At 46.7% G+C, this 26,317-nt stretch overlaps 1 protein-coding gene and 1 long non-coding RNA gene across 2 annotated transcripts in view; both read right to left on the bottom strand.

The window, feature by feature from the left end:
• The window catches only part of LOC144115762 (uncharacterized), a 78,786-nt gene that overhangs the window by 3,153 nt on the left and 49,316 nt on the right, over window positions 1-26,317 (bottom strand). The window contains exons 4-5 of the mRNA XM_077650262.1: window positions 21,674-21,816; window positions 19,252-19,360 (exon numbers count right to left, since the gene is read on the bottom strand). Coding sequence (XP_077506388.1) covers window positions 19,354-19,360; window positions 21,674-21,816 — 150 coding nt within the window. The 3' untranslated portion in view covers window positions 19,252-19,353. The remainder of the gene's footprint in view (window positions 1-19,251; window positions 19,361-21,673; window positions 21,817-26,317) is intronic.
• LOC144115763 (uncharacterized) overlaps window positions 1-26,317 on the bottom strand; it is a 69,253-nt gene that overhangs the window by 35,687 nt on the left and 7,249 nt on the right. The gene's annotated exons all lie outside the window — the stretch shown is intronic.

Raw genomic sequence — 26,317 nt, 5'->3', positions numbered from 1 at the left:
GACATCACAAAGTTCTATGGTGCTCCTAGCAAGTGCTGTCTGGTGCTGTAACTTTTTTCTTCTCTTGTGCAGTGGAATGTTTTACTTTGTTAAAAACATTGTAGTTGATTTTTTGTTGCCGTAGCTGCTGATAAAAAAATAATTAACTGGACATAAATGTTTTTTTTTTTTAGGATAGGCCTGGAATCGCATGAGCATGGACGTGCGTGGTGTACATGAATTTAAAAAATTTTTGAGGCGCTTCTGTTATCTCATTATAGCAAACACAAAAAAAACTGCAATAGTTTGATATAGCCAAAGTTCATAACATAAAATTTCGTCAAAAACACGCACAACAGCAGAGCAGTTCAGTTAGTCAAGGCTTCACAAAACAGGTGATGTTGTTAAAGAAACTGGGAGACATTTTCGCAAGTTTTACTGGAGTTTCTGAAGGCATTCATGGCGATTCCACAAGCAAAAAAGAACTGAGTGCCAGTTAGGTTGTCTTCCCCACATAACAATGCCGGTTGGTCAAAACCCAGCTAGAGCGGTATCCCCAAACAGCTCTACCAGCTGCTGGTCAAGAGCCAGCAATAGTGGCTTCCCCGCTTCACAACTGTGTTGCATGAAAAATGGTGCGTCAAAGCAAAAGCTATCGTCATTTTCATCACTCCTGTGACGGCCGAGATGAGTGCAGGACAGTTACTGCAAAGGGCAGCTGCCTACTCCACTGCTTCCGGGGTAGTGTCGGCAAACGTGAGAGGTTCAACACGTGCTGACCTCCTAGCTACCAACCTTCCGTACCGCTCTATCTTCTCTGGCGCAGCTGGCGAGTGCGAGATTTCAACACTAGCATGAGATCAAAGCGTGAACCTTGACACGAACTCCAGCCGCACCACCTCCAGTCACTTGTGTAGAGTGGCGAAGTGTGCCACCTGCCGTCCGAGTGGGTGCCGCTTATTGCTGGGGGGTTAGATATATCCGTTTTAGGGCCAACCGTGTTTGATATATCAAGTGAAAATTACATGTGTCTATTGAGAATATTCACGAAGAGTTTGATATAGCCAATAAATCGTAACATCCATGTTCGTGATATCAAGGTTTGCCTGCATACAAACAAATTTTCAGATTTTCTTCGATAGCAGAACATAATGCAATTCTGAAAGGGCTAATGAATGCTTTGCTCAAAGATGGGGCTTCACACATGCAACAGAATTTTTCTGAAGGGTGGGGCCGACGGAGATGAGTGGGTGGGTGGTGGACGGCAATTCGGGAGGGTGGAAGAGGGGTGAGAAAGTGGAGTAAGGGTGGTGGTACAGTGTTCTAGAAGGTTGTGTAGCGGCAAAACCAGCACTCTCCCCGTGAGGCTTTAGAAGAGGTTGCCGCGCCACGGCGCTGGCGTAGACTCCTGGAGCAGCAACAGCGCATCGTCAGTACGCATGCTGTGCGGCTAAGAGGGGCCGACAGGACAGTCGCAGACAGTTTTTTAATGCATTACCGCTTGGCTGCCAATGAAGATGCAAGAAACCAATGGAAAATTACTTTTAACCTTTCAAAGAGAAATCAGTGGCTGTGTTTCAGTGACGGCACCAACGGGAGGCAAGGGATGGCGGCCGCTACCTCGAAAATTTTCCTGGCGCTCCTTTCTGTCACTGGAAGAATTGATTTTGTTCGCTCACAAGCACCTAAGCAGCTTAACCTTTGCGTTGCGTTATGTGAAACCAATATATCACTGTCTCATGCCGCAATTTGTTCTTTTTATTTCGTTTTGAAGAGGAACAATGCCCAAAAAATAACTTCCCCTTTGACGTACGCCATCCGCGTACGATATCCTGGGCAGCCTTTGGAATGGTAAAACCATAACCTACAACGTTTGGCTGCAAATTTCTTCTATTTGAAAAAAGGCAACTGCCAATCTTGATTTTTCCGGGGTTTTGTTTCATTACTTTTTTTTTCAAGAAGGTCAGGTGGAATATCTTCCAAACGAAATAGGATAGCGCTTGAACGACGAGTCCGCAAGTGCCTTTTACTGTTTCACTCACTTGTTGAGTGTTCACAACACAGGACACTGGATTCCTGATTTTTTTCCTATGCAATAATTTACCACCGTTCTGACTGTCTTATGCTACGATGTATTAAATTCATGCAATCTTTTAATGGAATATTTATTTTCTTGATTTGCTTGTCACTGCTTGAGCAGCACAAAAGTCTTCTCTCTCGTTGCTTCTAAATCCGATATGACTCGGTACCCAGCAGAGTTTTAGGCTTTGTCCTTTAGCTGCGGCTATTACTATGTTGTGTATGATATCACCAAGCATAGCAATGACTGCATTTCTAGAGTGGAGATCTGTAAGCAAACATAGGGAGTCTGTGTAAATAATGCTGTTTGCGAGGTTCTCTTTTACTATTTTTTCAATGGCTACAGACACGGCGTAACATTCGGCAGTGAAGATTGATGCACACTGTGGTAGCCTCACTGTATGATTGCAATTACCTTGTGCGACTACACTTCCAACGTAAAGATCGGTTTTTGAGCCATCTGTATAAAAAGCTGTGCAAGTACTGTATTTTTCCTGGAGTGCAAAAAATTCTTGTATTATATGCTGTGGTTGGGCTTTGCTATTTGCTGAAATGTGCAAGAGTGAGATCATAGATTTCCGGGAAATTGTACCATAGCGGCAGTGAATCTAGTCTTCCAGCAATGCCAGGCAATGTGTCCAGTACGCCGAGATTTTGGCACATCTCTTCAAAACGCAAGAGCGGTTTGTTGTTAAACAGTATTCTGGATGGGCACTTTGTGACTATTTGGTGACAGATGTGTTTGGGTAGCAAACGGATTTTTAGAATGTAGGAACACGTGAGCAACGTTCCTCTGTCTGTAAGTGATGGTTCGTTCGTTTCTACATACAGACTGTCTATGGGCGACGTCCTGTATGCGCCAGTGGAAAGACGCAAGCCTAAATTATGTACTGGATCTGGCCGTTTAAGGTACGATGGCCTCGCTGACCCATACACTATACATGCGTAATCCAGGGTGGAGCGGACTACAGAGCGATAAATTTGTAAGAGGCATGTCCAATCGTCTCAACAGTGTTTTCTTGACAGCACTTTGAGTAAGTTTAGGGATCGAGAAGCCTTCTTTTTCAATGCATTAACGTGAGGTAAGAAAGTGACCTTTCTGTCAAATGTTATACCAAGAAATTTATGCTCATTTTTCACTGGTAACTCTATTTGTTCAGGCGTAGGGTGGGATCTGTATGTATGCCTCGTCTGAGTGAGAACAGAATTGCCACCGATTTTTGTGGGCAAAACAGGAAACGATTTCTCTCCGCCCATGTTGCCAGTTCATTTATTGTTATTTGTATTTGTCTTTCACACGTTGATACATTGGAGGAAGTAGAAGCTATTTGAAGGTCGTCCACATAGACTGAGTACATAACGGAGCTTGGGATTATTTTCGTAAGAGAGTTCATTTTTCCAACAAAGAGAGTTGTGCCTAAAATACACCCCTGATGTACTCCGTTTTCCTGAATGAAACTCCTCGAAAGGATTGTACCCAGGCGGACATGAAATGAATAACGGTTAGATAAGAAGTCTTTTAGGCAGTTCAACATTCTTCCTCGGATGCCAAGCTCGGCAAGGTCTTGATGAATTCCGAACCGCCAGGCCGTATCGTATGCCCTTTCTAAATCGAAAAATACAGCGAAACAGTGTTGCTTATGAACGAAAGCTTCTCGAACAGTATTTTCAAGACAGACTAGGTGATCTGTTTAAAATCTTTTTAAAACCACACTCATGGGCATCAAGAAGTTCAGAGGATCGAAAGACAAACGTTAATCTTATATTAAGGACACTTTCAAAGGATTTTGCGAGGCAACTAGTCAGGGCGATGGGTTTGTAACTGCTAGGAGAGGTTGGGGGTTTTTCAGGTTTAAGGAACGGTACAATAAGAGCTTTTTTCCAGGCTTGAGGTATTTTCCCCGAAACCCATTATTTGTAAAAAAATCTTAAAAGTGCCTCTACAGCAGGCTTGGAAAGATGGGCAAGCATTTCATGGTGTATTTGGTCGGGTCCTGGAGCAGTTTTCTTACCAGCAGACAGTACAGTGTTGATTTCCTGGAGTGCAATAAGACCATCATATTTTTCATTAGCACCTCCACTTGTTGGGAGCCTTTGTTTTTCGGCTATTACTTCTGTTTTTTAGAAATGACTGCATATACAGTTGAACCTCGTTATAATGAACACTGACATAGCGAATTATCGGTTATAGCGAACTAAATTCGAACTTTGGTTGGTTATGCTTAAGTTTTACGAAATTTATTTTTTTATAACGAAACCGAAAATGCGAGATCCACCGCGATATCGGCTGTAATGAAGAAATATTAGGTTTACGCAACGCTCAAAACGCTAAAGGTAGCATAAAAAGACCAAAATAAATATTGGAAGCCAATTCACAAGCACACTTTTTTTTTATCGTTTGAAAAGGTTGCAGAAAGTTCCGCGGCCAGGCACATCAATTGCGCGTTTGACTGGTCGCGCCACCTACGAACAGAGTGCAAAAACTCTGAAAGCTCATATGACGACAAAGATCCGAAGGGCGGCACCACTTGTCCAGCGGTGAAGACAAGCGCGGCAACACTGGCAACAGCGAGGCGGCGGTGGCGAGCCGGCATTGCGTAGAGAGCCTGCTTTGCGGCACCCTCGACATCATCTCAGTGCAGCGCCAGGTCGACATGGCAACGAAGCGGAAGGCGGTCTCGCTCGAGACAAAACTGCAGATATTGAGAGCTGTGGACAGTGGCCGCAAGAAAAAGGATGTTCCAGCGGAGTTCAGCGTTCCCCCAAGTACCTTATCCACCATTTTAGCCGCAAGAAAGAAGATTGAGGGCAACACCGAGGACGCTATAAAAGCTGACCGTAAGCGAGTTAGGCTTTACCATCACCCGGACGTGGAAGCGGGTTCGCTTTCATGGTTTAACGAGGTGAGGGCACGAAACTTGCCAGTATCGGGAGCACTTCTTCAAACGAAGGCCATCAGCCTGGCCTGTGCACTAGGGCATGAAGATCTCCGTGCGAGCAGCGGTTGGCTGCCACGTTTTCAAGACAGACACGAGATCGCGTGCCACACATTGTCTGGCGAAGGGGCTGCTGTCGACGTGGAGACATGTGAAAAGTGGCTAGAGAACTTTCGGCCTCTGCTCCAAGAATACGACGAGCGCAACGTGCACAACGTTGACGAAACCGGCGTGTTTTTCAAGTTGTTGCCAGAGCAGTAACTGGCAGTAAAGAATGAAACCTGCCATGGAGGAAAAAAGAACAAAGACCGGGTGACGGTTGTCGTTGCCGTGAACATGGATGGCTCACACAAAAGACGACTCACCGTAATCGGCAAGTCTGCACGTCCCAGGTGCCTGATAGGAGTCCGTAATTTGCAGGTTGCATACTTGTCTAACAAAAAGGCCTGGATGACGTCCAAGCTTTTCGAAGACTGGCTCAAAGATTTCGACCAGGACATGGAGAGGCAGCACAGGAAGGCCCTGTTGCTCTTGGACAACTATTCGGCGCACAAAGTCTCGATCGTGCTGAAGGCAGTTTGTTTGGTGTTTCTGCCACCAAACGCAACTTCTGCTTTGCAACCGTTGGACAAGGGCATTATCCTCTTGCATTGCTCAAGTGCAATTACCGGAAGCATTTGGTGATGCAACTGGTTTTCGAAATCGATCGACGCAGATCAACAACCATCAACATCAAGACGACGCTTGAAATGTTGTATGGATCTTGGAATGAGGTGAGGCAGTCAACAATAAGGAACTGTATTGCAGAATGCGGTTTTGTTTTGCCTGACGTCGAAGACGAAGTTCAGCCTGATGAAAGCCTGGTAGAGCTGGACAATACTTGAGATCGACTGGCACTCCCAGGCATCGCAATTGATGATTTCGTTTCAGCCGATGACAACTTGGCCGTGGCGCCTGAGATGATGGATCAAGAAATTGTGGATCGCGTCGAGGTCCCCGAGGATAACAGCAGCAGCGATAGCGCAAGGTGACAGCGAACGTGATGAACCACCAATAAGCAGTGCGGACGCCGCAGACATGGCCAGGAGGCTGAAAGGCTATTTGGAAAAACTGCCGACGACCAAACTGCTGAGGTAGAAAAGGCCCTCGTGTGCATGGACACTGTGGAAAACTTTACTCTGTTCAGTGCTGTGAAAAGCCACCAGACGAATATCACATCCTTCTTCAAATAAACGAATGCAGACCTGTTTTGTCGAACCTTGTTCTTTTGTAATTTGACTTTCCCATACTACGCTCTATTTTGTTTTAAATGCCACAAACCATAAGGAGACAGGTAAGCATTACCTAGTTTATAGTGGGTTCGAAGCCCGGAATAATGCATTTTAGAATTTAGAGTATTTGCGAGAGCCAAATTGCGGATTTGTCAGAGCCGATATTTACGCACACTGTTAAAACGAATATCGAGTATAACAAACTCATTTACGGTCCCTATGCTACTTCGTTAAAACGACGTTCGACTGTAGTGTGATGAACCGGAAACTACAGCGAAGTGCTCCCCCGTTATGTCTGCCTGGTCCCCTAAACTCGTTTGTGTACCAGGTGTAGTGAAAAGAAGAATTGTGAAAGGTGAGTAGCGGCCATTTAATTTTCGAACTTGCTCCCACATTTTTTTTTGATGTGGTTGAGCTGTTTATAGAAGAGACACAAATTTGCCATGATGTTTTCTCTGCCTTGCACCAGATACCCCTCGCATGTGCTCTTGCCTTTTTGAAAAAAATAAGGTTCTCATGAGTTGGGTATCTGCGAAACACTCCCCAAGCATTATTCTGCAGTTTTTTTGCCTCCTTACAATCCCGTGTGTACAAAATTTTGTGGTTCTGGCACACCACTCCTGTGGATTTTGAAATTGATACATGTGCAGCAGAAAGAATGCATGTTGTGAACATTTCATTTATCTCATCTATGCTGTGGTTTTCTAAAATTAAATCCTGTAAACTGGACTTTTTTTTTAACAATGCCAAATCAGCTAAATGTAGTTTCTAACGCCGCGGTTTTGTAGAAATAACTGTTGGCGAGGATGACAGAACTATTATAACAGGAAGATGATCACTTCCATATGGATTGTCTAAAACACTCCAGTTCAAATCGCTAAAAACAGGCGGTAAACTAAAAGACAAATCTAATACGCTCATTCTCCCCGAGGATGGAGAACAGTATGTGGGTTTACACAAGTTCAGCAAACAGATATTAGTGGATAGAAAAAAATCCTCGATGAGCTGCCCTCTAGCGTCAGTTTTCTCGCTTCCCCAAAAACGAGAATGTGCATTAAAGTCGCCAACTACCAGGTATGGCTCTGGTAGGTGCTTTCAAAGACCCTCCAAGCCAAGCAGTGTTATTTTCAGCTGTGGCTCGATATATACAGAGCACACCGTAATGGTTTTATGTGCAAGCAGAGTGGCTGCTACAGCCTCAAGTCTTGTTTATAGTTTAAGCTCACTAGCCAGGACACCATTTTTCACTATAATTGCCCCACCTCCTGACAGCCTGCTCACCTGTTCTCGGTCGCGGCGGAAAACCGTATATTTCTTAAGAAAATTATTGTTTTGAGGCCCTAAATTTGGCTCTTGTAGACATAACGCAACAGGAGCGTGTGCTCCTAGGATATCTTTTATGTCACTGTAGTTATTCATAAGTCCTCTATAGTTCCATTGCATCATGAAAGCCATCTTAATTTTATTTTCCTATGTAGTTAAAACTAGATCAAGTTATTTATGGCCCCTTGATTCGGGGCCTGTCTGTTTTTGACCGATCCAGACAGCTCCGCCGACCACCCGACGTGGATGGCACGGGGCTACCGTGGGTCGTGTCCATTGCCTCTGCAGAGGCGCTCGACGACCGTGCAGAGGGCACGTGGACATTAGAGTTGGACCTCGACCTGTGGGAGGAGGTCTTGGGGGCCACGGACACGGGGGTCTGCGAGGCCTCTTCTTGGCTTGGCGGGGTAGTGTTACCTACTCCACCTGGGGGCGCGGATGGCCTCGCTACAGGTTCACTGCGAGTGGCCTGGGCAGGTGCCGAAGCCTGTTGTGGTGCGCCGCGCCCACGCACCACATCGCCGAAGTTTGTTTTTGCTGTGAAGGAGTATGAGCTTGTTTGTGTGCATCACCTTCTTGCTTCTCTGAACGAAATGTTTCAGTAGTTTTGAGTGTGATTATTGCTTTTTCTTTCTTCCAGTACGGACACACCCTGGAGTATGCAGCATGGTCTCCCTCACAGTTTGCACAGAGTCGGGCGCCGTCGCAGTCATCAGAAGAGCGATCTTTTGAAGCACATTTTGCATAACTTTTACCATCGTGGCAACTCACTGAACCGCGGCCGAACCCTTGGCAGTTAAAGCGTCGTCGAGGGTTAGGAATGCAGGGTCTCACATTTTTAGATAACCCACTTCATTTGAGTCAGGGAGAGTACTATGTGCAAATGTCAAGACTATGTGCTTTGCTGAGATTTCTTTGCCCTCTTTTCTTATTCTTATCCCGTGGACATCAACGACGTTTTGTTCAGCAAGCCCTTCTTTGATTTCTTCTTCAGTGAGGTGGAGAAAATCATTCTCTGAAATTACACCACGGACCGTACTGAGGGATCGGTGGGCAGATATCGATACAGGGATGTCACCTATAGACACAATGTTGGAAAGTTTTGACTGTTGGACGCTTTCTTGGAGTTCCAGTAAGAGGTCTCCACTAGCCATTTTTGTAAACTTATAGCCAAAGCCCAAGACACCCGTCAAACATTTTTCTACAATGAATAGGGGGATTATTCTAGGAGATTTATCAGTTTCCTCACTATGAATCACCTCAAACTTAGGGAAACTTTGTTTCTTTTTTTAATGAAATTCTGAGTTACATCGGTACTCCCTCTCTTGTTAGGGCGATCAGTTGCTGAGAGAACGTTAGCCATAGAATAAATGTGTTTTTTGGATACGATGCCAGCCACCCACCATGGAGCCCAACTTGGGGACGGGACAGGAACTTGCAAGCAAGTCCTGCCCACGCCAGCTGTACACCCCAACTATAACCCAATATGACGCAACTCAGGGTGGTTGGCCACACAAGGTTATCCCTCGCTGCCAGGAAAAAAGGAAGAAACTAGAAGTGAGTAGGAGACAGGAGAATTGTGAGAAAGGGGTAGGAAAGTGAAATATAGAGGGGAGGATAGGAAAAGGAGACTGCCGATTTCCCCCGGTCGTGTCAGGCCGGAGGTGCCGTCTACAGGAAGCTGGGGCCAAAGTGGTGCATTGCCTCCGCCGAGGGGCCTTAAAGGTCCAAACGCTCGGCATCGGCTCAACCACCAAGATCCCCTTTTCCCCGAACACGGCAATGCCACGCACGGCGAAGCGTGGGTGCTCGGCTCCGTGGTGATGCACTGTTCACCATCATCCCCTGCGAGAATGTCCTTGCTTGCGGATGCTCGGGAACCCGTGGTGTCACCACTCACCAATGCCTGCAAGCTGCAGACACCCCCCTGAGGGGCCCGGGATACTGTTTACACGTCCTGGCAACCTCGATTTTAGATGTTTTTAATTATTGTTCTGCGAGCCTTAATTTTACCCTTGAACTACCTCAGCTTGAGCCACTGCAGTTTTTAGATATTCGTTTTTATTTCAATGACCCTGGGCACGTATGCTGGACGTATGCGCTGCGTACTAAGATGTCTTTGCTTCCTTTTGTCTCAGCCCATTCAAAGCTAGTAAAAAGAGGGATAGCCATGTCACGCCTTCATGCAGCACTCTTGAAATCGTGCCATCACAAAACAAACGAAAGCTTCAGCACCCAAGTCAAGCGTCTAGAAAATTCTGGATACCCTCTTGACGTGATTGTCGCCGTGGCAGAAACGTTGACAAAAAAGAAAAAAAGACTTTCGCAAAGGCGCACAGAAGAGGAAAAGAAAAGAAGCGTCATTGTCACGCCGTACATGCCTCATGTGTCCCATAATCTCAAGAGAATTGGAGCAAAATTCGAAGTCGATGTCGTTATTAACGCGCCGTGCAGAATATCGATGCTTTGTCGCATGGTGACAGGTTTCGCATGGTGACAGGCAAGGGCCAGAAGAAATATGGGTGCTGTAAAAATCATGCAGAACGTTTTGTTCTGTGCAACGAAGGTGAGAGAGAGAGAGAGAGAGCTCTTTATTGGAAGGCATAGAATTTAGCCTCGCTGGCATGCTACTCTGCGTGGCGATGAGAATGTGGGAGATAAATACTGACGGTAAGCATTGCGGGAGAGGTTAAATTAAAGAGAAAAAAGAAAGGAAGAAGGTGTTGTTTATAGTGTCCCTCTGAGCTGTGGTCAAGTCTACATCGGTCAGACGGGCCGCTGTCTAAACGACCGATTAAGGGAGCATGATGATTCCCTAGGTAACGGTTACGGCTCGAATCTATCGCCTCATTGTAAGGACTGCAAATGCCACCCTCTGCTGACAAACACTTCGATAATCGGTCGGCACGAAGGAAGGCTCGAACGTGAGCTGTTTCAAGTGGTAAAAATCGCTCAGAGTGGCAGATGTCTCAGCACGCCCTCAGTACTTGCGACCCAGAAAGAGCAGCGTTTTCTGATTTCTTAACAATCTGTTATGTATTCATTGTCTCCACCCTTCCCACAACTCTTGCCCTTTAAGTTTATTTTCACCATTCTTACGAATGAGGCTTTGCGCATGCGTGACGGCTCCTGTGAGGTACTGCGTACTTCAATAAATGTTTCGAAAGTTTGCACGCGTCCCATACACTTCTCTGCTGTGTCCTTGTGTCTTCGCGCTACCAACACATCATGATGATCTACCAACAGGCTCGAATTTCTGCTCTATTAGAATGTTCAGTCACAACTGACCATACTCGTGGCAACGATAACCTAACTGTGTCTGAGCAGTATAATCAAGTATGCAATCACTGCAATAAAGTGATGTGGGGCATTCTCCGGTGTGCAAGCACCGCCAGCCATGTGCACATCTCACCCCGTGGATGCAGCTTGTTTTTCTCTTTTCCATGAGAGAATGAGGAGCTCGTCGGGCCGTCTGGAGGTGTCGCCATCTCATGTCACGTCTGTCATGGCAAGCATACCTGAGACGTGAAATGACTTGCAATGACTGAACAAGCGAGACATCACATATCACGTGACATCACTGTGATGATGTGGATTATGCCACTGTGTGGTTCCAGGAGGACAAAAAAAAGGGTGGCCGCGTGCGCTGCGAGCCGGTGTACACGCAGGATCGAATGTCAGAGCTAGGCTTCGAGATAGTCGTGGCAGCATGTCGCTGAGTGGCAGGATGTTCTTTTTGGAGCTCGGCATTCTCCCCAAGGCCAGCTAGCCTGCACCGGTCGGGTACCGAGGTTCAGGGTCTGGCTGCCCGCACAGCACCACAGTACCCTGCTGCAGACTCATGCCTGCTTTTCCATGGCCAGGCAGCCTACCAACAAGCACCTGCCTGCTGATGCCAGCTTACCAGCAGCCAGGCGGACCACAGACGTACTCCTACCTGCTGATGCAGGTCTGCCGTTGGCCAGGCTGTTTCTGCCACCTGCCTACCTGCTGATACCGGCCTCCTGGTATGCAGGACGTTACCACGACCTGATTGCCTGTGGATACCTTCCCCGGTGACCAGTTGTCGCCGACAACCAACGTCGACAGTCATCTACCTGCAGCACATGGTGGCAGCACAACGGAGCAGCACGCACCGGAACCTACAGTAGGACATTGGTGTTCCTCTTGTCGAACCCCTCTAGGCTGCTTTAAGTGCCCCGTAGTGTATGTGTGTGTGTGTTAGCGTGATAGTGGGCTAGATATGCCGAATTTTGTCCCCGCTGCTGAAGAAAAACAGTGCTTCGATGCTGAATGCGACCTGTTTATTGCCCAGAGCTCCTGAATGGACCTGGACCCTTAACTACATCACAATATGGTGAGCCTGCCAGGATTCGTCAGCGAGAGGGCCGAGTAACAGCCCCATATTCACGCAAAGCGCTAAGCTTGAGCGACGATGGACCTAGAGCATTTAGCCACGTTGAGCGCGCAACTGGGTTTCTCGGGTGCTGAGCTCAGGGAGTGGATAGACAATGAACGTGCAGCGCAAAGGGCAGAGCAGGCTGCAGAAAGAGAGGAAAGTCAGGCAGCCACTGCGAGAGAGAAAGAGATTCTGGAATTGAAACTCAGATTCCAAGAAGAAACTTGCAGTAATGAGACTGATCATGTCGAAACCCTTCCAGCATCAAACCATGACATTTCTCTCAACCCACAAAAACTGTTACAGTTGTTCGATCAGCGGCGCGATGATTTGCATGCATACGTTCAGCATTTTGAGTCTGCAGCAATGGGACAGGACTGGCCTCCAGATAAATGGGCTTTGGCCGTAGGCATGTGCATCACACGGGAGGCGTTAACTGTGATCGGTCGAATGACTGCCACTGAGTCGGCAGATTATCAAAAAATAAAGAAGGCGTTCCAGCAGCGATTTAGATTCACTGCTCAGGGTTACAATGGCAAATTTCGGAGGGCTCGAGCTCAGGATGGTGAGACAGGGAAACAGTTAGCAGCCAGGCTTTCTGCTTACTTCGACCACCGGATTGAAACGGCAAATGTTACCAAGACATTCGAAGACCTGCGCAACCATATGATTGCTGAGCAGTTCCTCCGATGTTGCCATCCGAAGCTCGTTATCTTCTTGAAGGAGTGAGAGTGCAAGACACTTGATGGGCTGGCCGACACAGCTGATTGCTTCCAGGAAGCGCACAACTTTTCTAATCCCAGCAAAGTCCCTGATGTAGCGAAAGAACCCAGTAAGGTATCTGTCGACCCGCTGAAGAAGGCACAATTAAGGTGTGCATGCTAAGCAATCGTCCGGGGCATCGGGCTTCCGAGTGGCACAGCTCCACTAAAGAGGTGCCCAGGTGCAATTCTTGCGGCAAGATCAACACCGGACGGAGAATTGCAGAAGTCGGCACCCGAAGAAAGAGCAGAGTGCCGCTTCCCGTCTTACTCGTGCTCTCCCACCTGCCCCGCCTGCCAGCACTAAACAGCCAAAACATGTAAAACAAAAAGGCTCCATTCCTAGTGGTCATGACCAAAACATGGGGAACGTGCTTCAGCCTACAACGGGTAGGATGCGAGGTGCGGAATGATTAGCGACGACAAAACTCGTTCGCGTTCTTCAAGACAAGGGCAGTAATGCTGTCGTTATCCGCCGGAGTTTGGTTCCAAAGAACTGCGTGACAGGACGCACAGGGACACAATATCTCCTTGACGGTACCGTCACCCAATTAGCTGAGGCAAGAGTGCAAGTGCATAGCATACGCAATACTACTCTGGCGAGGTGACAGCACTTTCCATGAAATGCCCCTTGTACGACCTCGTGCTCGGAAACATCCCAGGTGTCAGGGAACCACACGACCCGAACCCAGGCTGGATGAACCCACGTATTAGCATGACACGGCACCAGTTCCTCAGGAACACCTAATGCCGGGAAAATCGGAGCGTTGTGTTAACGCCGTGGCCAAGACAAGAGGACACGTTATCCCCGTTGCACGTGCCACGAATCCAGTGCTGTTAGCTGAAAATACCAGTTAGCTGAAGAGCAGCGGAAGGGTGCAACACTCAAACGGCTCTTCCCTAAAATCAGTAAGGATTTTATATCCAGTAAGGGTCATAAATACTTCTTCCGTGAAGAACGAAATATTCTTTACCGGCATTATTCCATGTCGACTGGCAGGAATTTCGAACAGGTTGTTGTACCCCTTGCGTTCAGGTCGCAAGTTCTACACAGAGCCCATGAAAGCATTACGGCCGAGCACCAAAGAATACAACGAACGACAGATCGTGTACCAGAGGATTTTAATTGGCCTCACCTACACGGAGATGTCGCCCGATTCGTTAAGTCGTGTGATAAATGCCAAAGAACAACACCAAAGGGCAAGGTTGGCATTGCACCACTCTGCAACATGCCACTGATCACTACTCCTTTCGAGCGTGTTGCCATCGACCTCATCGGGCCTTTCTCACCCAAGTCCGATAAAGGCAACTGATATATGCTCACGCTGATGGCTTTTTTTACACGTTATCCTGACGCCGTCGCGCTTCTTGCCATTGACGCTGTGCATGTTGTGGAAGCGCTAGCCGAAATGTTTTCCCGCATTGGCATCCAAAAGGAAATTGTGACTGAGCATGGGGCCATGTTTACCTCCAACCTCATGAAGGAAGTCAGCTGACTTCTCTCCATCAAGCTGCTCAAGAGGTCACCTTATCACGTGATGGCGAATGGCCTCGTGGAGAAATTTAATGAAACTTTGAAGACAATGCTTAAGAGAATGTGCCAAGAAAAGCCTCGGTCATGGGATAGGTATTTGGCACTGTTGCTCTTCACTTACCGTGAAGTTCCACAGGTTAGTCTTGGGTTTTCCCCGTTCCAATTGATCTATAGATGCCATGTGCGAGGGCCACTGACAGTACTCAAGGAGCTCTGGACAAATCAGATTATCGATGGAGAAAGTTGCTCAACGTACACCTATCTCATCAACCTCAGAAACCGCCTGGAAGACACATGGAAACTTGCTCATGAGAAATTGCAGAAAGCAAGCCAGAAGCAGAAAACATACTATGACGGGGAGAGTCACCCCAAAAGGTTAAGCCCGGGCACAATGTTCTGATTTTTCTGCCCACAGACTCCAACAAGCTGTTCATGCAGTGGAAAGGTCCATACGATGTCCCTAAATGCAAAAACGACGTGGATTACCTTGTGGAGCTGGGGCAAAAGAGCAAATTTTTTCACATAAATATGCTTAAGGAGTACAAAGAGCACAAGCCTTTGGTGATGCAACAAATATCGGTCGCATCCGAAACCGACCAGCCAGGGGCTACTAATTCGAAATAACTGTTGTGAATACCGACATCTTCGAATTACGGAGGTTTTGCCCCACTGAAATGCACAAGGCTGTGCAGGAACCCCAGCATCAGTTCGAATTAACCGTCAGTTCAAATTAATCGAGTCCGAATTACCGAGCTGTACTACACCTCAGAGAACAGTGAAAAAAAAAGCTCATGCGACATTTGTAGCTTGGTTACAAATATAATGCGAAGTGCTTCCTGAAACAGACAATTTGAAGGGGCCATGACATGGTCGTTCTTCATATTGCAGTTTTGTGCTTCAGTAACTAATACAAGAGCTTATGATTCAGTTTCCGAAATTTGGCTGCCCTGGAAGCACTCTATATTCCGAAAAATGCAATCGAAACTGAGAACGGGAAACTCCTCCCACCGGCAGCGACCGCCATATTGAATGCTATCGCGACGTCAAGAGGCCATTGACGGAGCAACGTCGTCTGCTCTCGTCGCTGCAATGTGCGCAGCCAGGTGTCTTGCCCCCGTAATTCAGTGGACGATCGAAGTAGCAGTCCTCCCCCATATATAAGTGACTGGCGCCGCAAAAGCGTTAATAATAGTAACGCAGTTATTCTCCGGTATAGGTATAGGTTCCGGTTACACTAGGCCGATGGGACGGCAATCGGCGGTCAGTTGGCTGGTCGGTATGAAAAATGCCATCACTGATGCACTGGTCTGTCAAGCTAGACCAACGACAATGCCAGCACGATCAACGACCCCGTATCGCAGTAGTGTAAAAAGTGAACTTAGTGGGAACCGGAATAGCGGACTAGTTGGTATGACATTCTATAAACTTAAGAATTTTAAAACTTATTCAACCTGATGCTAGCCACGGCTACATACGCGATGTGCGTGCACCAGCGAAGAGGTGCTTTCATTCGGTGCCTGCGCATAGAACCTATCGGCGAGGCAATTGAGCGACACGGGCAGAAAACGCCGCACGACGGTGCCCCTCGTCGCCGTCGCTTGGGCTTGCGCAGCCGAGCGAAAGCTGCACTCCCGGTGAATAGACGTCCCGAAAAACTGCGCTTGTGTACCTTACCGTTATCGAAAAAAGCGAAACGAGCGGCCGCACTTCATATCTTCACACTGTCTAACTAATCAGCGGGGAACTCTTGCCAGATGCTTGAATTTCAGCTCGGATGGCGGACCACTGGCCCCTGTCGTGACGAGGCCTAGCGAGTGCGATTCGCGTGTGCGATTTCGGCGATTGCGGACAGCGAATTCGCAAGTTTTAGAGCCTGAAAATAGCTGTAGAGAGTAGTTTTGGCCAGAGTGCCCTCAAAGCGAACTCTACCTACATCGCAGGGCACGAGTACAATAAGGGGAAAGCGCAGATATGTGACCCGGTCTGCACAGCATGTGCTGAAGGCAGCCGGGAGCAGCCATCAGCGTCAACTGTGGACAACAAATCTCGTTGTTTTCATTAATTCAAGTAATTCCCGAACGTATCTTTAGCTAGAGCGCTTCAATATCAAATACTGATGACATAAGAGGAAGCAGATACAATTAGCGGGAAGCGCCAGATACGCGAAGCGTTTCTCGTGCAGGTGATATAGCATCAGCGGCAGTTCTTGCAGTGATATCATAGTGTGTAAATGAATAAAACTACAATTTGTGAGCAATACTACGTAATATCTAAGATAAGGAGAGCCCACCTGACGTTTTATCCCAAGCAAACGAGCCGTACTGTTGGCGCATAGCTATGTAAACAACCCCTGCGCGGGGCTGCAGTTGTCGTGATCGTCGCATTCCTAGGTCACAATGTGCACGCACAGTAAACGCTAAATGATGTACTATTATTTTCAAGCACTCATTTAGACGACGGCGACTATTCATCGCTGCGGGCAGAGAAAGCATTCGAGTCGCGTAGGGTTTTGCAAGTGGCTTGGTTCCTGCAAAACGGTTCTACGAGCCGAAGGGGATGTATGTTCAACTTACAAATGCACACATACCACGGGGAAGTCGTCTCATTCGGCACTTTTCTCTGCTCCTTTCGTGCCTCAAGGTTATTCTAGTGCCACCTTGTGATAACTTGTTTAATTATCGAACCGATGAATAGCAGACAAGAAATTAGTAGCCAGCTACAAAACGCCGCGGCTTTCACGGCGCACATCGGCAAAGGCATGCACAGCACGTGCCGCTTTTCACATACGGGAGCACTTGATTGCGCAAAAGGGGCCATACTCATAACATAAAACTAACATGTTTCACAGCATAAATAATAAAGCAGGGGTGCATCGATTTCTGTTTCCTCAACAATCACATCTCGGGCTCCACGAGCAAGTCCGCTTTCTTAAGGATCACTCAGCTCGCGTACTACGCTGAAGGCTTCTGAAAAGAAAACACGGAAAATACATTTTATTTCGATAAGCTAACAAAGGATAACTTTTCGAGTGACCGCCGTCTACGGTGTGCATGCAAGCACCTCAACAGCGCGCAGCAAACAACGCGGGGCGGGTATGCCCCTCTGACGTCAGTGATCAGAGGTTGCCAGACCAGCAAGCAGTTCGCAGAAGAAACGGAGAAAATTCGTTTTAAAAACGTTTACCGCACAGAATCAACTGAAACTTGGGGGAATTTTAATTTAACAATTTGAGAATTAAATGCGATAGACAGGGTATGCGTGAAAATAGGCTGTCACGGCTCCTTTAAGGAAACATTTGGTGTTATAATGTATGAATATGGCAACACTGTTTTGACAGGCGCCAATGTCGTGACTCTTCCCATACAAGCCGCCGCGGTGGCTGAGTGGTTATGGCGCTCGGCTGCTGGCCCAAAAGACGCGGGTTCGATGCCGGCCGCGGCGGTCGAATTTCGATGAAGGCGAAATTCTAGAGGCCCGTGTGCTGTGCGATGTCAGTGCACGTTAAAGAACCCCAGGTGGTAGAAATTTCCGGAGCCCTTCACGACGGCGTCTCTCATAGCCTGAGTCGCTTTGGGACGTTAAACCCCCATAAACTAATCCAAACCATCTTCCCATACAAGCGTGTGGGCATGTTAACACCAGAGCCACGGCATTTGAAGCACTAGCTGGCTTGAGCAGATGGGGGAGCAAGCATGTCAAGACATAGACAGAACTTCATTCATTACCAGGTTTTACCTTTCAAGAGAACTCAGACAATTAAATTCATCAAATTTCTATCACTCCATTACTTCTGCTGATGTCCACAAACACAATACAATCAAAAAATAAAATGTTACCACTAACACACAGTTTTGCAAAAAATGTAAAATGCATGAATTTTGGAAGAAACACTAAAAATATAGGGGGTTTTAAGTATCCCACACAAATTGCTAGAACCACATTTCATCGAAAAGGAAGGCATCATATTGCCGCACGCAAGAACTCGCACAGCGCGCAGAGGAAGCTCGCCAACTAGCGCGTGTGCGCATCAGACCTCAGCGGAGTATGATGCACGACGCTACAATCTTCGCCACAGACGTGTCATATATGAACCTGGCGACAAGGGGTGGGTCTGGACGATTATTCGCCGCCGTGGGCTCTCCGAAAAACGATTACGTCGATACTTCGGGCCCTATGTTGTGCTGAGACGTTTAACCGACGTAACGTATGAGGTGGTGCCAGACGGGTTATCGACATCCAAACGACGCCAGCAACAAGTCGACGCCGTCCATCTTGTACGTATGAAGCCATACTACTCGGACTGATCTTGACCTCCTACTTCCTTTTCTTATCACTGAGACGATGCTTCCTGAGGAGGGGGGCAAGTGCCGCATGCAAGAAGACTCAAAAGATGACGACTGGATCTACGAGCGCAATGCTAAAAGAGGAAGAAGCTGTAAACGCGCAGGGACTCTGTCTGGTTGACCATTAAACCGTTTTTATCCTCGGGGTTTTACCGAGTCGTGACAATATGAACAATTGATGCGCTTATTGTTTCCTACGACAGCCCATAAGTTTCCCTCATGCAATGATGTGACCATTTACCTGGTCTATGTCTATAAATGCCTCGCATGTGGACTGCTTTGTGGCTCACAGGCTGTGGAATGTGATGCACATGTGTGTATGAAATCGGTGTGCAGATCATATCAATTGAGCTAGAACTGCACAACCTCCAATCAGTTTTTCTACACAGTATTGTTTTCTGCATTCAACATATTCCGTGGCACCCCATCATGAAACGCAAGCCCCAAAGGAACCGTTTTTGGTGAGGGAAGCACTTGCTGCAAGTGAAACTGACTATGCGATTTTGTGTCACTGAGTCTATATCAACCACATGCGGAGACCACATGCAAAGCAAACAGACAGCGCCAGCGCATACACTAAACCTGCAGTGCACCCAACCACCATGGCTACTGCAAATGAGCATCACCTGGTCCTGCTGTATGTGCCGCCACGGCCGCGTTGTGGGCCAGGAAAGTGGCCTGGGCCCTGGCCATTGGATCAGCGCATGGAGACGTACATGACCTTGCCGCTATCTCCTGCAGAGAAACCAGTGTGGGAGCCACACATTATTACTACTAGAAGCACTGCATGTGGCGACAGGCCAACTAAATGACCAGCCAGCCCATCCCGTTTGCAAAGTGACTTTTTATCCAAGCAACATTCACACATATCCATCACTAGTGTCTCCGCTAAATGCTGAAACATGTTAGGCACTTCACCAGCACCTTTCATCATATACAGTGAAAGCACGTGAATTCAGATTTCATTAATCTGAACTTCTATATCATTCGAAAAGTGCGACACGGTCCACCCACACACTATTAGAGTCTATGTAAACCAGGCGGCGGGCTCTGTTGCGGGCTATATCTATGTGCCACCACGACTAGGCAGCCTGTGCAAACGGGAGGCTCCACTGCCTCTAAGGAGGATATGTGGAGAGGGTAAAAACGGCAGGATGACCGGACCGGAGAGCGGGGGAGGCTCTAGCTCATGTTAGCGGCAGCATGGCAGCGGCAACTGGCTGCGTGACCTCCGAGATGTGTACCTGACTGTTGCTTGTAGCTACTGATTTTGAAGGCTTCAGTAGCTTGCTACGTTAGGCTTTGCTGTTGAGCAGTGGACGACACGACCAGTTCCAAGATACAACGAATAAGGCACATCGCAGTGTCTCCGGCACTCCGAAACCACAGCCGTGCACAAAACCCCGTGTGCTAAACCAGAGAATTGAAGCTTTCCCTGATATTTGCTGTGTGTCTTTGTCTCAATTTTCCAGTGCCCTCTGCATCATATTCCGTGCAATTGGTAGCAGCAGTCACCCCAAGTTAAACATACGGAGAGTACAAGGGTGCAGTAATTTAGAAATGTCATCCATCTGCGGTAAATACCTTGCCAAAACGCCTAAAAGGAAGACTGAAACCATGTGTGGAGTCAACATTGGTCTGTTATCGAAACAGGATATTCCCTTTTAAAAAGCACACTCATTCGTTCAGTGCCTCACAGCAACCCGGGGTCAGAAGGATGGAAAATTGGGCAATATGCAACTGTCGTGGAGACTTTTGCTTCTCAACATAAACGGAGCAGCTCCCGCGGCTCAAAGGTGTGAAAATGCGAGTGGCAGAGGTTACATAGCCATTTTGGTCAAAAAGCAGCAGTCGCAGAATGGCCACATGCTGCCGTATTTTTCAGCCTTCCCGACCATGCTCACGGGCAATAGCCCTTCCTTCACGACTCCGACACAGCCCTCCACTACAAAAATCGGATGCGTTGAAAGCCGCCTGTCTCCTCTTCAGTTTTCTAGTTGAAGAGGAGGCCTTCTGCTCAGGTCCAGCTTTAGAACAGAAAGTGTTGGCCGTTACCTTCCAGGGAAGAAAAAAAAAGAAAGGCAATCGTGGAAATTTTTAGAACAATAAAAAGGGAAAATCTCACTACCTGGCCGCTTCCCGATGGCAGTTAACCATATCTTTTGTTCGCTTTCATTTGTTCGGACTTTGAATTATTCAAACTGCGTGCATTACGAATTAATCAGTTTTACCTTCTTTCACACTAACCTGTACAAATATTCAAACCGCCAATTTAGTAAAGCTCATCAACATCTGCAATTCTTCAGGACTTACAAGCCTTGACCTTGAAATTACCATTGATATCCTCATTTCTCAATCTTTAAATGTCCTTCACATTACTTGAGCTTTAATGCCTCACCTTACCACAGTTTGTCTTCAAGGAAACTCACCATTCTTGAACTCATCTCCACGTTTCTTCCAGCTACTTTTCGCTTGTCGCTACACTTCATGCCCCCAGGATACCATGCTGGGGCTCCTTTTTCTTCTCTTCCACACAATGAGGCTTCCTACTCAATGCACTGCTTTTAGGAATCTGCTTTATGCAGCACATCCCCAGTCAGATCACACAATAGCCACACATCCCAATGTTAAAACTCTGCATAAACGATACAAATCGCACTGTCCATAATCAATGACAACCAACCCCAGTTTAAACTTACTATCAAAGAAGACAAATACTGTGTATCCATTAATGCCTTTTAACATTAACAAAAAAACACACAGTGCCAATACACAGCCTGTCAATGCTGAGGCACACCATGGTGCTTTGGATTCTCGCAGCACATAACTGCACCTGACTGCATGCAGTATTACGCAAAAGCAAATAACAAGATGCACAGCTGCGAATGCAAAATTAAGGCAGATTTCGTAGCGTGCCCTACCTGCAGTCTTTTGCAACACACATTAAATTGGCACTCAGGAACTCTGCCACCAACTATCACACTGCTTACCAAGCATATATTCAGGCAGAGAGCAGTCCCACGAAACCAGTGGCCCCGAGATACCCACCTGGGAGATTCTGTACTAAGCCAGCCAGCAGACCCACAGGCGGCCAGGTGCAGCTGGTCTCTGGCCACAAATGGAAACTCCGTGACCACCACAGCTGGCCAGCGGCGTGCAGAGCCCAGCCGGGCCCACACCAGGGCACCCACCTGCATGCAAAGATTGCTCACTAGGGGCCTCTGAATACTGCAGGCATGCTGTGTCAGTTCCACTGTATCGAAGATAAACCTTTCCCCTGGGCTGATTGATTGGTGACTTTGCCATCCTGGCAGTACAAAAAGGTTGGGATCAGGCAAAGACAAACAGACAAACACACAAGGATGGCACTCAGCTTTCAAGTGCATTTTGTTTCATGCATTGATGTGCGTTCTCTGACCAACTTTTAAGCATGCCCACTGAGTCATATCAAAATGGTATGAATGCAATAAAAATCGAAAGAAAACAGTGCCAGGAATCAGGCAGTACAAAAAAAAATTACGGGAAAATCATACATCTGAAGTGACAATTCTGCAAAGCAGCTGAATTTATCCCCAATGATTACCTTGACGGTTTTACCCACCCTCTCTGTGACTCAGCATCTACGATTGTGCACACCACTTTTGGAACTTTATTCGAAGCATCTAGAGCTGTTTTCACGATGTCAGAAACATTTGGAATCCTTGCTCGACAGAATGGTAGGGCCATTTCGTGCCTAGAAAAAAAAGAATCACTTTTCAAAAACAAGAAATAAAGACTGACATCACAAAGTTCTATGGTGCTCCTAGCAAGTGCTGTCTGGTGCTGTAACTTTTTTCTTCTCTTGTGCAGTGGAATGTTTTACTTTGTTAAAAACATTGTAGTTGATTTTTTGTTGCCATAGCTGCTGATAAAAAAAATAATTAACTGGGCATAAATGTTTTTTTTTTTTAGGATAGGCCTGGAATCGCATGAGCATGGACGTGCGTGGTGTACATGAATTTAAAAAATTTTTGAGGCGCTTCTGTTATCTCATTATAGCAAACAAAAAAAACTGCAATAGTTTGATATAGCCAAAGTTCATAACAAAATTTCGTCAAAAACACGCACAACAGCAGAGCAGTTCAGTTAGTCAAGGCATCACAAAACAGGTGATGTTGTTAAAGAAACTGGGAGACATTTTCAGAAGTTTTACTGGAGTTTCTGAAGGCATTCATGGCGATTCCACAAGCAAAAAAGAACTGAGTGCCAGTTAGGTTGTCTTCCCCATATAACAATGCCAGTTGGTCAAAACCCAGCTAGAGCGGTATCCCCAAACAGCTCTACCAGCTGCTGGTCAAGAGCCAGCAATAGTGGCTTCCCCGCTTCACAACTGTGTTGCATGAAAAATGGTGCGTCAAAGCAAAAGCTATCGTCATTTTCATCACTCCTGTGACGGCCGAGATGAGTGCAGGACAGTTACTGCAAAGGGCAGCTGCCTACTCCACTGCTTCCGGGGTAGTGTCGGCAAACGTGAGAGGTTCAACACGTGCTGACCTCCTAGCTACCAACCTTCCGTACCGCTCTATCTTCTCTGGCGCAGCTGGCGAGTGCGAGATTTCAACACTAGCATGAGATCAAAGCGTGAACCTTGACACGAACTCCAGCCGCACCACCTCCAGTCACTTGTGTAGAGTGGCGAAGTGTGCCACCTGCCGTCCGAGTGGGTGCCGCTTATTGCTGGGGGGTTAGATATATCCGTTTTAGGGCCAACCGTGTTTGATATATCAAGTGAAAATTACATGTGTCTATTGAGAATATTCACGAAGAGTTTGATATAGCCAATAAATCGTAACATCCATGTTCGTGATATCAAGGTTTGCCTGCATACAAACAAATTTTCAGATTTTCTTCGATAGCAGAACATAATGCAATTCTGAAAGGGCTAATGAATGCTTTGCTCAAAGATGGGGCTTCACACATGCAACAGAATTTTTCTGAAGGGTGGGGCCGACGGAGATGAGTGGGTGGGAGGTGGACGGCAATTCGGGAGGGTGGAAGAGGGGTGAGAAAGTGGAGTAAGGGTGGTGGTACAGTGTTCTAGAAGGTTGTGTAGCGGCAAAACCAGCACTCTCCCCGTGAGGCTTTAGAAGAGGTTGCCGCGCCACGGCGCTGGCGTAGACTCCTGGAGCAGCAACAGCGCATCGTCAGTACGCATGCTGTGCGGCTAAGAGGGGCCGACAGGACAGTCGCAGACAGTTTTTTAATGCATTACCGCTTGGCTGCCAATGAAGATGCAAGAAACCAATGGAAAATTACTTTTAACCTTTCAAAGAGAAATCAGTGGCTGTGTTTCAGTGACGGCACCAACGGGAGGCAAGGGATGGCGGCCGCTACCTCGAAAATTTTCCTGGCGCTCCTTTCTGTCACTGGAAGAATTGATTTTGTTCGCTCACAAGCACCTAAGCAGCTTAACCTTTGTGTTGCGTTATGTGAAACCAATATATCACTGTCTCATGCCGCAATTTGTTCTTTTTATTTCGTTTTAAAGAGGAACAATGCCCAAAAAATAACTTCCCCTTTGACGTACGCCATCCGCGTACGATATCCTGGGCAGCCTTTGGAATGGTAAAACCATAACCTACAACGTTTGGCTGCAAATTTCTTCTATTTGAAAAAAGGCAACTGCCAATCTTGATTTTTCCGGGGTTTTGTTTCATTACTTTTTTTTTTTCAAGAAGGTCAGGTGGAATATCTTCCAAACGAAATAGGATAGCGCTTGAACGACGAGTCCGCAAGTGCCTTTTACTGTTTCACTCACTTGTTGAGTGTTCACAACACAGGACACTGGATTCCTGATTTTTTTCCTATGCAATAATTTACCACCGTTCTGACTGTCTTATGCTACGATGTATTAAATTCATGCAATCTTTTAATGGAATATTTACTTTCTTGATTTGCTTGTCACTGCTTGAGCAGCACAAAAGTCTTCTCTCTCGTTGCTCCTAAATCCGATATGACTCGGTACCCAGCAGAGTTTTAGGCTTTGTCCTTTAGCTGCGGCTATTACTATGTTGTGTATGATATCACCAAGCATAGCAATGACTGCATTTCTAGAGTGGAGATCTGTAAGCAAACATAGGGAGTCTGTGTAAATAATGCTGTTTGCGAGGTTCTCTTTTACTATTTTTTCAATGGCTACAGACACGGCGTAACATTCGGCAGTGAAGATTGATGCACACTGTGGTAGCCTCACTGTATGATTGCAATTACCTTGTGCGACTACACTTCCAACGTAAAGATCGGTTTTTGAGCCATCTGTATAAAAAGCTGTGCAAGTACTGTATTTTTCCTGGAGTGCAAAAAATTCTTGTATTATATGCTGTGGTTGGGCTTTGCTATTTGCTGAAATGTGCAAGAGTGAGATCATAGATTTCCGGGAAATTGTACCATAGCGGCAGTGAATCTAGTCTTCCAGCAATGCCAGGCAATGTGTCCAGTACGCCGAGATTTTGGCACATCTCTTCAAAACGCAAGAGCAGTTTGTTGTTAAACAGTATACTGGATGGGCACTTTGTGACTATTTGGTGACAGATGTGTTTGGGTAGCGAACGGATTTTTAGAATGTAGGAACACGTGAGCAACGTTCCTCTGTCTGTAAGTGATGGTTCGTTCGTTTCTACATACAGACTGTCTATGGGCGACGTCCTGTATGCGCCAGTGGAAAGACGCAAGCCTAAATTATGTACTGGATCTGGCCGTTTAAGGTACGATGGCCTCGCTGACCCATACACTATACATGCGTAATCCAGGGTGGAGCGGACTACAGAGCGATAAATTTGTAAGAGGCATGTCCAATCGTCTCAACAGTGTTTTCTTCACAGCACTTTGAGTAAGTTTAGGGTTCGAGAAGCCTTCTTTTTCAATGCATTTACGTGAGGTAAGAAAGTGACCTTTCTGTCAAATGTTATACCAAGAAATTTATGCTCATTTTTCACTGGTAATGCTATTTGTTCAGGCGTAGGGTGGGATCTGTATGTATGCCTCGTCTTGAGTGAGAACAGAATTGCCACCGATTTTTGTGGGCAAAACAGGAAACGATTTCTCTCCGCCCATGTTGCCAGTTTATTTATTGTTATTTGTATTTGTCTTTCACACGTTGATACATTGGAGGAAGTACAAGCTATTTGAAGGTCGTCCACATAGACTGAGTACATAACGGAGCTTGGGATTATTTTCGTAAGAGAGTTCATTTTTCCAACAAAGAGAGTTGTGCCTAAAATACACCCCTGAGGTACTCCGTTTTCCTGAATGAAACTCCTCGAAAGGATTGTACCCAGGCGGACATGAAATGAATAACGGTTAGATAAGAAGTCTTTTTTCCTCGGATGCCAAGCTCGGCAAGGTCTTGAAGAATTCCGAACCGCCAGGCCGTATCGTATGCCCTTTCTAAATCGAAAAATACAGCGAAACAGTGTTGCTTATGAACGAAAGCTTCTCGAACAGTATTTTCAAGACAGACTAGGTGATCTGTTGCGCAGCAATCTTTTTAAAACCACACTGATGGGCATCAAGAAGTTCAGAGGATTGAAAGACAAACGTTAATCTTATATTAAGGACACTTTCAAAGGATTCTGCGAGGCAACTAGTCAGGGCGATGGGATTGTAACTGCTAGGAGAGGCTGGGGGTTTTTCAGGTTTAAGGAACGGTACAAT

The sequence above is a fragment of the Amblyomma americanum genome, chromosome 1 (assembly GCF_052857255.1).
Source record: "Amblyomma americanum isolate KBUSLIRL-KWMA chromosome 1, ASM5285725v1, whole genome shotgun sequence".
NCBI lineage: Eukaryota > Metazoa > Arthropoda > Arachnida > Ixodida > Ixodidae > Amblyomma > Amblyomma americanum.
Note: the sequence above shows the minus strand (reverse complement) of the source record. Positions and strands in the feature narration are given on the sequence as shown.